Below are 12,852 nucleotides of genomic sequence, written 5' to 3' on the forward strand. Positions count from 1 at the left end.
AAATGCTGTTCAGCAGACTCCTCGTCTATTAAACCACTCAAGTCGATTTCTGGTTCAGTTACCAGAAACTCATGGTGACAGTTTGATCGATAGAGAAGCCAATATTAAATAGAAAGCTTATCTTGGGACCGACATTCAATCTATACAAACAAATCAAAGCCTCTAGTCTTGTCACTTCGTGTGAAAATGGCTAGATTTCCCCCAGATCTAGAAGGTATGTTTGGAGCTGGCTTAAATGCAGGCCAGTGGCTGTGGGCGGAGGATTACCTAGGTGCTGAGGCAAGAAACTGAAGGCACAAACTGTTTCAGTATAATAAAGAAAATAGAATAAGAATAGTCATAATATAAATTAGATATAGAGATGATCATGAACAATTATCAATCATTATTATAAACATTTTAATCATTAGCTTTTAATATTACTCTTTGTTGCATTACTAACATAACCTAGAAGTAACCGGCAGGTATAGAGTCAGGTGCTGAAGGGACATTGTGAGAAGTGACCTAGAAGGCAAGAGGTGAGCCTTCTGTTACGCCTGCAATAAAGGCCGCTTGAGGGCTCCTTGGTCAAGCGGTAGCGCCAGTGTCTGGGAAGGCACCTGTTACTTAGCAGATCACGAAAGGAAGTCTCCTTTCCTTGGAGGAGTCAGGGAACACTCTGTACCCCCAGCTTCTTGTGGAAGGCTGGATATCATCCAAGCCTGTCCGCAGTCACCCAGAGGCCTAAACCCCTCCCTGTGGTGCTGTGCTTCAATGGTCACACTCCTTGTCCACTTTCATGCTCCTCCCGTACTCCTGGTTCCTCTTTGAAGTTCGTAGTAGATAGAGGTAGAAGAAATAGTGAAAATCTTAAAGTCTTTGATCTCTCTTGTAAGTGCAGAGAAGAAAACGCTGACGTATGCTGTCTTATCTCTCTGCTTAGGCTACCTAAAAGGGAAGGGCCCCCTATCCTGTAATCATGTGACTTGCTTCACCTTATCAATCACTTATAAGATTCACGCTCCTTACCCTGCCCCCTTGTCTTGTGTGCGATAAATATCAGTGAGCCCAGCCATTTGGGGCCACTACCGGTCTCCGCGTCTTCATGATAGTGGTCCCCCGGGCCCAGCTGCTTTCTCTTTATCTCTTTGTCTTGTGCCTTTATTTATTACAATCTCTCGTCTCTGCACACGGGGAGAACACCCGCTAAGCCCCATAGGGCTGGACCCTACAAGTGGCACCCGAAAATGTATCTCAGAAGCGAGGCAGCCCTGGAAGTTTGGCCATTGCAGGGGGCAGAGTGTGTGTGTGTTAGCTACAGGTATCTCCTGCTGCGTCCTCATTTCCCAGAGCAAGGAGTGGGTGGGCCAGTGTGAAGTGAAGGTGGAGTGTGAAAGGCACATGTGCGTCTATTTGCTACCTAGGCCTAGGGGTCGTGTGAGCTCGGCATCCCTCGCCTGGACCCACACCTCCCACAGGTGTTGTGTCCTTGTACTAACGGAAAAGCAGCCTGGGCCTTCAACTTGCGCCTGTAGTCCCAGCTACTCGGGAGGTTGAGGCAGAAGAATCGCTTGAACCTGGAAGGCAGAGGTTGCAGTGAGCCGAGATAACGCCACTGCACTCCCACCTGGGTGATAGAAGGAGACTAGGTCTCAAAAAAACCCAAAAACCAAGAACCAAAAACACAACAACAAAAACTAAGTGGAAAGTCAAACACTAACAAGCCTAAGATTTTTGGTTACTGTAAAAAAAAAAAAAAAAGTTGTAAATTGCAAAGTCAATTTTATTTTCTTAATAAGAAAATAAAACCCTCTTGCCAATCGGGAAAATCCTGTGGGGAGAGCGACTCCACTTGGAGATAATGGGCCCAGAGAAACCGCCTAAGGTGGGGCGGTGAGCACCTGGGTGCAGGTGCATCTGAGACCCGTCAGATCTCCACGCCCCGCGCAGGCTCCGCCCCCACGCCCAAGACCCCGCCCCTCGGTCGGAGCCCCGCCCCGCTTGAACCTCCTTCGACTTGGCCCCGGCTCTGCACCGAAGGTCCCACCCCTGTCCTCGCCCTGCTCTGCCCCCGCGCTTCCGCATCCGGGTTGTTGCGGGATCTCACGGGCTTTAAACTGCGGCGCCGCGGCGCGCGGGTGCGGATCCCCAGATGGGAGCTGGGGATGGGCCGGTTGCCCGGCGGGTGGCACGTTGCCGCCTGGGGCCCCGGAGACCTTCACCCGGCCGCCTACCCAGGCGGGCCGGCCCTGCCCGTCCACTGGCCGCCGAGAGTCCCCGGCCTTGGGCCCCCAGGGCCGCTGACTGGCCTCGGTCACCTCTCGGGGAAGACTCCCGCGTCTCCATCTGCCCCCGCAGGAAGGGACCCTCTTCTCGCCCGCGAGGCTTCTCCAGGTGGGATCGCCCTGGCCCCTGGCCCTAAGGGACCCGCCCCCTCGGAGACCACTCCAGCTCGGAGGGACCCACTCCAGCCACCGCTGCACGCGGGAGCGCTCATCCTTCCCACCTGCTCAGTCCCTCCTCCTTCTCCTGTGGGACCACCAGAGACCCCAGCTCCCCGCTCCCCAAGTGTGGGGCCTCCGACGCGAACGCCTCTGCTCGCAGGGCGGTGAGCGCAGATCCCACGGGGCCCTCGGTCGGGGGTCAAGGCTGCCTCCGTTTCCATCCCGGACCCGACAATGGGCCGGAAAAAGAAGACTTTGCACGACTGCGCGGCGGAGTTCACCGACCTGGTGGTGAAGCAGCCCCTGACTGAGCACAGCGACTCTGGGGACATGTCTGTGGTGGAGACCCTTTCCTGCAGGGCCTGCGAGCTGCCTATGCGCGTGCCCAGGGACCGCATCCTGGAGCACCTGTCCTCGGACAGGCACTGCAGGAACCGCAGACTCATCCGCAGCACGGCCTGCGGACGCCCATTCTCGTGTAAGTGTCAGTGCCAATGCTGGTATTTCAGGAGACATCCCAGCGGGCAGCCGGCTATTTTAGGATTCTCTGCCCTGCAAAAGTTTCCAAAGTATGTGGACAGGCCGCCTGATGACACGACGTTTACAGGATCTGCTAGTGGCTTGCCCACCTGGGGAGTAACCCTGTGAAGTCTTGCAGTTTTGTTAAAGTGTGCGTGGCCACCCGCATGCTGCCTTATCACAAGCCAGATACATACTGGTCTGCAGGGTGACTCCCCACTCTTGATCCTCTGAGATGATTGTGGACTGGGTGCTGTGAGTCCTACCACTTTGTTTAAATGAATGTGTCTTTTGTCCAGCTCAGCCGCCTCGGATCTCATTGCCACCGGCCTTCCCGCACACCCTTGCCACCCGCCTTTGCTCCCTCAGCCTCAGCCTCAGCTCATTCTCTCAAGCAGTCCCAGCACTGGCATGGTACCTCCTCCCGCCGTGGGCCGCACGTCTCTGCTCCCTGTCAACCCTACTGCCATCAGCATCACCACAAGTGACTTGTCTGCCCAGGAGGATGCAACACCAACTACCTCCACCGGCCACCTTTCAGTGTTTTCTGCTTTCCAAGTAAAGACACCAGCAGTGCCCTCAGAGCGGACCAGCCGGAGATTTTCCGAAACCTCCCTCCCATAGGGTGCTCCGTGGAGGAGGCCTGAGATGCTCTCACGACTTTGGAGCCAGGGTGGCCGACCACCTTGGCCTGGCCATCTTTGGGGTGGGCTTTGGGAGCCCAGCACTGCTGCCGAGTGTGGTGGATGAGAACGGCTGCTGCTTGCTGTACGTGGTGGAGGACCAGCTGTGTGGCGTGGAGCGAGCCTTCAGGGCTGAGCATTTGGGCAACACCAGAGTGGTTCAGGAACAGGATGCGGACATTGTCCTCAACGACCAGCGGTACGGTTTCAGTTGTCAGCAGAGGTTCACTGAACACCTGCTGTGTGCCGGGGCACCGTCCTGGGGGCTGGAGAAATGGCTCTGAATGCTGCAAAACCCCCATCCTTGTGCTGCTGAATTGGGTGCAGAGGCAGCTGAGTAGATCTCAGTACATCAGTAGCAATAAACTCTGTGGAGAGAACTTGCGCCGTCGGGAGAGGGAGGCTGGTGGGAGTGCTGTTTTAGGTGAGGTGGCTGGGGAAGACTGAGGAGGGGGCATTGGAGCAGGGACCTAGGTGGGTCAGTGAGATGGCCATGGGGGTATCTGGGGATGAGCACACTCTACAAAGAGGACACTGAGTCTTCTCCAGGCCTTGATGTAGCCGAGTGGCTGTACCGGCAGGAATGGAGTGAACTCAGGGTGAGGGCTGGGCAACAAGGTCCCAGGCTCAAGGAGCCTGGGGGCGACCCAGAGGCTTTGAAAGCCACCAGGGGTTGGTTTGGTTTGAAAGCCACTCAGGGGGCGGAGGAGAAGGACGCAGGGACACCAGTGAGGGGTATTGTGGGGCCAATGAGGCATGTTGGGCTTGGACCAGGGCATCAGTGTGGCTGGATTTGGGATATTTTGAATGTACAACCTTTGCGATGGGGTCCTGGCTTGCTCCCTTCACTGGAGCAGCTGGGTGTGACATGTCCACCCTGTTCAGGAGCAGTGTCTCCAGCAGCTGGAGCAACATCTCTACTTGCTGCTCACAGGGTGTAGACGGGCCCACAGCAAGTAGATGGGCTCCCGGGCAGCCACCCAGCCCTGGGGTCAGGTGCAGCCCCTGTGTTGAGGCCTGGGCTGGGCACTGCCTGGTGTTTCGCAGAGCTGACCAGTGCTGCTCACAGGACAGGCCTGGCTCACCTTTGGCATGTCCAGGTTTGGACCTGCTCTTAATAGCGTAGTAAGGGGAGCATTTGACCCCAGCTTGTTAACGTACGTGGAGGGCTCTGAGCGTATCAGCTGGGCAGTGTTGTATCTCAGCAAAGCCTGTTGTCACTGTAGAAGAATGTTCGTGAATGTTATCGCTTTGTGTGTGTTTTTGGAAAGTTGGCAAGTTTTATTTTATTTATTTATTTTATTTATTTTTTGAGACAGAGTCTCACTCTGTCGCCCAGGCTGGAGTGCAGTGGCACAATCTCGGCTCACTGCAAGCTCCGCCTCCCGGGTTCAAGCGATTCTCCTGCCTCAGCCTCCAGAGTAGCTGGGACTACAGGCGTGCGCCACCACGCCTGGCTAATTTGTTTTTTTTTTTTTTTTTTTTTTTTTTGAGATGGAGTCTCGCTCTGTGGCCTAGGCTGGAGTGCAGTGGCCAGATCTCAGCTCACTGCAAGCTCCGCCTCCCGGGTTCACGCCATTCTCCTGCCTCAGCTTCCCGAGTAGCTGGGACTACAGGCACCCGCCACCTCGCCCGGCTAGTTTTTTGTATTTTTTAGTAGAGACGGGGTTTCACCGTGTTAGCCAGGATGGTCTCGATCTCCTGACCTCGTGATCCGCCCGTCTCGGCCTCCCAAAGTGCTGGGATTACAGGCTTGAGCCACCGCACCCAGCCGCTAATTTGTATTTTTAGTAGAGATGGGGTTTCACCGTGTTAGCCAGGATGGTCTCGATCTCCTGACCTCGTGATCTGCCTGCCTCAGCCTCCCAAAGTGCTGGGACTATAGGCGTGAGCCGCTGCACCCGGCCTGCAAATTTTAGTTTCAGTTATCTTGTGTGGCATCTGCTTTAGGCAGGTTTGCACACTTCACTCGGGTATCACATTCACAGAGTGCGCATATTCACACATGAGACACACAGCAAAGTGCCCGAGTTAGTGTGTTTTTACGAACTGCATGCACCTGTGTGGCCAGCCTGGAGATCACAGTCCTTGGAAATCCCTGGGCTCCTGTCCAGCCCACACCTGAGACTGACCTCTGTAGGCTGAGGAAGGGGAGATAGACTCATTCTGAGGATCGTTTTTTTGAAAGAGTCTTGCTTTGTCACCTAGGCTGGAGTGCAGTGGCGCGATCACAGCTCACTGCAGCCTCAACCTCCTGCGCTCAAGTGATCCTCCCACCTCAGCCTCCTGAGTAGCTGGGACTACAGGTGTGTGACACCAAGCTTGGCTAATTTTTTTTAGTATTTTTTTCTAGAGACTGGTTTTTGCCATGTTTCCCAGGCTGGTCTTGAACTCCTGGGCTCAAGGGATCCTCCTGCCTCAGCCAAACCTCAAAGTGCTGGGATTACAGGTGTGAGCCCCTGCATCTGACCCTGAGGATCTTAATAGAATTTGACTCACGGAAGCCTATTCTGTGACTTGGCTGGAATCTGTATTTTATTCCTCAAAATTAGCAAGTTAAATTCTGAAGTAAGTCATACTGGAAATGTTTTCACAATTTACTTTGTTGAGGCCTTTTTCTTGTGTTATTCTCGTGCCTGAGATGGTTTATAGAGTGGTGTTAGCAGCATGGATTTTGAAATGTTCTAGGTCTCAAAGCACGCTCTTAACATTCCGCTTTATTCCTGCAGCGTCTCTGGAGTAGTTGTGTGCTCCCCGCCGGAGGCAGCTTCTGAAATCGTGATGCGTGCTCTCCGAGCAGTACGGGCCAGGCCACTCTGTCCACCCTCATGGTCACACACTTGTGTTTCTAGTGGGCAGTACCTGTCCGCTGATGTGGCCCTGTGTCTGGTGGGTTTGCATGAAAGGAAAAACTACTGGGAAGTCTGGGAAGGGCCCTGTGGTCTGGTTAGCATTCCTGGATTGTGTTCTTGAAGATGTGGGCTCCTGGGAATGCTAATTGGTATCATACTGGGGAAGGGAGAGTTTGTTCTTCAGGACATTTGGGGAATAAAAACAAGAAGTTAAGTAGAAAAGGTAACTAACATGGCCTCCCCAACTTTATATGTTATATTTTTATACACCTAGAATCTGGCGTCTCCCAATCTCTGATGGAGTCTCACTCTGTCCCCCAGGCTGGAATGCAGTGGTGCAATCTCGGCTCACTGCAACCTCCACCGCCGGGTTCAAGCGATTCTCCTGCCTCAGCCTCCGGAGTAGCTGGGACTACAGGCGCGTGCCAGCACGCCAATCATTTTGTGTGTCTGTTATCTGTTACTGTTTTGGTTTAATTGTGGTAAAATCCACATAAAATGTACTTTTTTTTTTTTCGGAAATGAGGTCTTGCTCTGTCACCCAGGCTAGAGTGCAGCGGCACAATCTCAGCTCATTGTAGCCTCAACCTCCCAGGTTCAGGCAATCCTCCTGCCTCAGCCGCCCCAAATAGCTGGGACTGCAGGCGTGTGCCACCACGCCTGGCAAATTTTTATTTTTTTTGTAAAGATGGGGTTTCATCATGTTGCCCAGGCTGATCTCAAACTCCTGAGCATAAGTGATCCTGAAGGAGGCCTGCCCCTCCACACCTGTGGGTATTTCTTGCAAGGTGGAGACGAGAGACTGAGAAATGGAAATAAGACACAGAGACAAAAGTATAGAGGAAGAAAAGTGGGTTCAGGGGACCGGTGCTCAGCAAGTGAGGACCTGCACTGGCGCTGCTGGTCTCTAAGTTCCCTCAGTATTTGTTGATCACTATCTTTACTATTTTGGTGAGGGGAATGTGGTGTGACTATAGGGTGATGGTGGGGAGAGGGTCAGTAGGAAAATGTGTGAACAAAAGACTCTGTCATAAATAAGTTTAAGGAAAGGTGCTGTGCCTGGATGTGCACGTAGGCCAGATTTATGTTTAACTTTACACAAACATCTCAGTGCAGTAAAGAGCAGCAGAACAGTATTGCCGCCAGCATGTCTCCCCTCCAGCCATAGGGCGGTTTTCTCCTATTTTAGTAAAAAGAATGTATGGTCGGGTTTTACACCGAGACATTCCATTCCCAGGGACAAGCAGGAGGTAGATGCCTTCCTCTTATCTCAACTGCACAGAGGCCTTCCTCTTGCACTACTCCTTCTCAGCACAGACCATTTATGGGTGTCAGACTGGGGGACTGTAAGGTCTTTCCCTTCCCATGAGGCCATATCTTAGGCTGTCTCAGTGTGGGGGAACCTGGACAATACCCAGGCTTTCTTGGGCAGGGGTCCCTGTGGCCTTGCACAGTGCATTGTGTCTCTGGTTAATAGAGAATGGAGAATGGCGATGACTTTCACAAAGCATACTACCTGCAAACACATTTTTAACAAAGCACATCCTGCATGGCCCTAAATCCCTTAAACCTTGATTCCATACAGGATATGCTTTTGTGAGCACAGGGTTGGGACAAGAGTTACAGATTAACAGCATCTCAAAGCAGAACAATTTTTCTTAGTACAGATCAAAATGGAGTTTCTTATGTCTTCATTTTTCTACACAGACACAGTTACAATCTGATCTCTCTTTTCCCCACATGATCCACCTGCCTTGGCCTCCCCAAATGCTGAGATTACAGGTGTGAGCCATCACGCCCGGCCTAATATACCATGTTTGAGCGTAGAGTTCCGGACATCACGCGGGCCTAATGTACCATTTTTAAGCGTAGAATTTCCAGCCATCACGCCAGCCTAATGTACCATTTTTAAGCATAGAGTTTCCATGGCATTAAGTTCACACTGTTGTGCAGCCATCACCACCCCGTCCATCTTCCCAAGATGGAGTTTCACTCTTGTTGCCCAGGCTGGAGTGCAATGGCACAATCTCAGCTCACCACAACCTCTGCCTCCCGGGTTTAAGCGATTCTCCTGCTTCACCCTCCCAAGTAGCTGAGATTACAGGCATGCGCCACCATGCCCAGATAATATTTTGTATTTTTAGTAGAGATGAGGTTTCTCCATGTTGGTCAGGCTGCTCTTGAACTCCCGACCTCAGATGATCCCCCTGCCTTGGCCTCCCAAAGTGCTGGGATTACAGGCATGAGCCACCGCGCCCAGCCTCTACTTTCTGACTCTGGATTTGACTGACCCAGGGACCCCACAGAAAAGGAATTGTGCGATTGTTGTCCTTTTGTGACTGGCTTATTTCACTCAGCACAGTGCCCTCAGGGTTCATCTGTGTGGTGGTGTGTGGCGGCATTTCCTACCTCTCTAAGGCTGAAGAGTCATCGTGCTGTGGACATAGCACACTTTGTACCTCCACTCGTCTGTAGGTGGACGCCGGGGTTGCTTCCGCTGTTTGGCTTGTGTGAGTAATGCTGTGAATGCAGGCGTGCAGCTCTGTCTCTTGGAGACTTCCCATGCTGTTTGACCTTTGTGTCGGTTCCAGGGCGCAGCAGTGTGGGAAGCAGAAGCTGCTGAGGTGAACCACTGCAGAGAGGATCATTGGAAGGACCGGTGACGGGGCTGTAGGTGGGGTGGCCACAGAATGCACCTCTACTGTGTCCAGGAACGCAGGCAGCAGGAGGCTGCTGCCGGGACTGTTGGTTTTGAGAGCCACAGCCCGGGGCCAGGACAGCACAGCTGCTTTGAGGGCAGTTGGTTACAGACACTGGGGTGCTGTGGAGGTGACTCCATCCTCCTCAGAGCTGCCTTGGCACTTGTGTCCAGAATCAGCCTCTTGTTCCTCCACGGAGCCCTCTGCCCTCTCACCAGTTCCACCTCCACTTGATTGCCGTTGCTGTCTGCTGGGTCTGGAATGAGGTTGCGGGAGTCCTCCAGCTTGTTCAAAATTGTTTTGGCTATTCTAGAACTTTTGCCCTTCCATATATGTTTTCGAGTCCCCTTGTTGGTTTCTACAACTAACATCCTGCTAGGATTTCAGCTGGGGTTGCATTGGATCTGTAGAATTGCCTGGGAAGAATGGACATCTTCACAGAGTTGCCACATCTCTGCATTTATTGAGGTCGTCTTTGGTTTCTGTGATTAGTGTTTTGTACTTTTCAGTGTCCAGATCTTATGTTTGTTATTTTGATGCTTTTTTAAAAATTTTTTTGAGATGGATCCACCCACCTCGGCCTCCCAAAGTGCTGGGATTACAGGCGTGAGCCACCGTGCCCGGCTAATTTTGTATTTTTAGTAGAGACAGGGTTTCTCCACGTTGGTCAGGCTAATCTCGAACTCCTAACCTTAGGTGATCTGCCCGCCTCGGCCTCCCAAAGTGCTGGATTACAGGTGTGAGCCACCACACCTGGCCTATTTTGGTGCTTTTAAAAGTGGTACTGTTTTAATTTTCTGTTTCCAGTTGTTTAGTGCTACTATCTAGAAATATGATTGACTTTTATATACTGACCTTGGGTTCTGTGACCTCACTAAGCTCATTTATTAGATTTCTTACATTGTCATAGACTTATGATCTATGTTGGTGGTCATCTTTCCTGTGAATAGTGACTACTTTCTTACTTTTACTCTCTCTCTCACCTGCCTGTCCTTCCTCCCTCCCTCCATCCGTCCTTTCTTCCTTCCCTCCCTCTTGCCCTCCCCTTCCTTCCTTCCCAGTGTGGCTTTCTCTTTCTTGCCTAATTGTACTGGTGAGGACCTGCCATGTGATGTTGAATTAGAGTTATAAGAGCCTTGTCTTGTTCTCAATCTTAGGGCGGAAGCATTCAGCCTTTCATTATAGGTCTGAGTTAACATACGTTCTATTAGGTTGAGGAACTCACTTTCTGTTTCTAATTTGCCAAAAGTTTTTTTTTTTTAATTATGAATAGATGTTGACTTCAGTGAGTGCATTTTCTGCATCTGTTGAGATGATAAATGATTGATCTTCTGATGTTGAACCAACCTTGCATTCCTGTGATAAGCCCCACTTGATCATATTGTCTTATTTTTTTTCTACATTGTTGGATTTGGTCTGCTAATTGTCATGTGCGTCCGTGTGAAGAGACCACCAAACAGGCTTTGTGTGAGCAATAAAGCTTTTTAATCACCTGGGTGCAGGCGGGCTGAGTCTGAAAAGAGAGTCAGGGAAGGGAGATAAGGGTGGGGCCGTTTTATAGGATTTGGGTAGGTAAAGGAAAATTACAGTCAAAGGGGGGTTCTCTGGCGGGCAGGAGTGGGGGTCACAAGGTGCTCAGTGGGGAACTTTTTGAGCCAGGATGAGCCAGAAAAGGAATTTCACAAGATAATATCATTGCTTAAGGCAAGGACCGGCCATTTTCACTTCTTTTGTGGTGGAATGTCATCAGTTAAGGTGAGGCAGGGCATTTGCACTTCTTTTGTGATTCTTCAGTTACTTCAGGCCATCTGGGCTTATATGAGCAAGTCGCAAGTCACAGGGGATGCGATGGCATGGCTTGGGCTCAGAGGCCTGACATTCCCGCCTTCTTATATTAATAAGAAAAATAAAGTGAAAATTTTTTGGGGGGTGGTATGGAGAGAGAATGGGCGATGTTTCTCAGGGCTGCTTCAAGTGGGATTAGGGGCGGCGTGGGAACCTAGAGTGGGAGGATGAAGCTGAAGGGAGATTTTGTGGTCAGGGGTGACATTGTGGGGTCATTAGAAGACACGTTTGTCGTATAGAATGATTGGCGATGGCCTGGATGCGGTTTTGGATGAATTGAGAAACTAAACAGAAGATACAAGGTTCGAATAAAACAAGGAGAAAAATGGGTATTAAAGGACTAAGAATTGGGAGGGCCCAGGACGTCCAATTAGAGAGTGCCCAAGGGGGTTCAGCATAATGACTTGCTTGGTTGGCAAGTTTTTGGGCTCTATCCTTCAGTTTTTTTGTGTTGTCATACACCAGGCCAGATCAATTTAGGTAAAAACAACACTCTTCATTTAAGAATATACAGAGTCCTCCTTTTTCAGCAGTGAGTAAGTCTAGGCCTCGGCGGTTTTGGAGGACAACTGCAGCTAAAGAGTCAACTTGGGCCTGGAGAACTGATAAAGTTTGTGATATTTCTGTGATACTAGCAGAGAAGTCATTAGACAGGCTACGGAAGGTCATGACAGAGGTTGAAATGCCTGCTATTCCGGTACCGAGAGCAATAGTGGAGGCAGAAAGTCCTAAACTGACCAGCAAGGGAATTAGTGGAATAACCTTTTTTTGTTGTGTTGGTGTCATGAGGGGAACAGGGAGCTCTTTGGTTCCATTTGCCAATTGAATTTTGGGAGTAAGGAAAACTAGTGTGTATGCGCCTGTCCAATTAGCAGGTAGACACATGTAGGTAGGGGATCCACAGAGGAAGAGAAGACCCTGTGTGAGGGAAAACTGGCCAAACCGAGGAATTATGTCTGACAGAAGGGAAGAAATGACCGCAGTGGCCTTCTCAGACCCTGTGGGAAAGGCCTCTACTTATCCAGTGGAAATGTCTACCTAGACTAAGAGGTATTTTAGTTTTCTGACATGTGAGTAAAGTCAATTTGCCCGTCCTGGGCAGGGGCAAATCCCCGAGCTTGATGTTTAGGAAAGGGAGGGGGTCTGAACAATCCCTGAGGGGTAGTAGAATAGCAGATGGAACACTGAGGAGTGATCTCCTTTAGGATAGATTTCCATGATGGAAAGGAAATGAGAGGTTCTAAGAGATGGGCTAGCGGCTTGTAACCTACATGGAAGAGGTTATGAAATGACGACAGAATAGAATGGGCCTGTGAGGCTGGAAGGAGATATTTTCCTTGGTCTAAGAACTATTTGCCTTGTGTGGGAAGAGATTGATAGGTGGAAGTTTCAGCGGGGGAGTAGGTGGGAGTGGCTGATGTGAAGGAGGAAAACTACCTTGAGGGATAGAAGTTGGAACGCTAGCTGCTTTTTTTAGCTAATTTATCAGCATAAGCATTGTCCTGAGCGGTGGGATCTGATGCCTTTTGATGGCTGCTTTTTTAGCTATCTTATCAGCATAAGCATTGTCCTAAGCAATCGTTGGGGGAAGAAAATAGATTTTGGAAGTTATGGAAGTGTAGAGAGTTGAGCATAGTTTGTGATTTTTAGGGCCTCTAACAGTATTAAAGCAGTGGCAGCCTCTGCGTGCAGACGTGAGGGCTAGGCTAAAACAGTAAGGTGGTTTGGACAGAAAGGCTATAGGATATGGTCCTGGCTCTTGTGTAAGAATTCTGACTGCACTAACGATGCCTAGGAAGGAAAGGAGTTGTAGGTGGTTTGGACAGAAAGG

The 12,852-nt window shown here is 50.7% G+C and overlaps 2 protein-coding genes across 4 annotated transcripts in view; both read left to right on the forward strand.

Moving 5' to 3' along the window:
- Positions 1-2,071: 2,071 nt before the first annotated feature.
- Positions 2,072-9,105, forward strand: LOC103225732 (putative TP73 antisense gene protein 1). Its single transcript, XM_073008032.1, is given in 5 exon segments — positions 2,072-3,554; positions 3,556-3,763; positions 3,766-3,824; positions 8,953-8,987; positions 9,069-9,105. Coding segments are annotated over 5 exon segments (669 nt in total). The 5' UTR covers positions 2,072-3,224.
- The window catches only part of LOC119619344 (myo-inositol 2-dehydrogenase-like), a 31,042-nt gene continuing 21,905 nt past the window's right edge, over positions 3,716-12,852 (forward strand). For all 3 annotated transcript variants that reach the window (XM_073007907.1, XM_037985148.2, XM_073007908.1), the window contains exon 1: positions 3,716-3,824. The gene's annotated coding sequence lies outside the window, so the exon portion shown is untranslated. The remainder of the gene's footprint in view (positions 3,825-12,852) is intronic.

This window comes from Chlorocebus sabaeus, chromosome 20 (assembly GCF_047675955.1).
Source record: "Chlorocebus sabaeus isolate Y175 chromosome 20, mChlSab1.0.hap1, whole genome shotgun sequence".
NCBI lineage: Eukaryota > Metazoa > Chordata > Mammalia > Primates > Cercopithecidae > Chlorocebus > Chlorocebus sabaeus.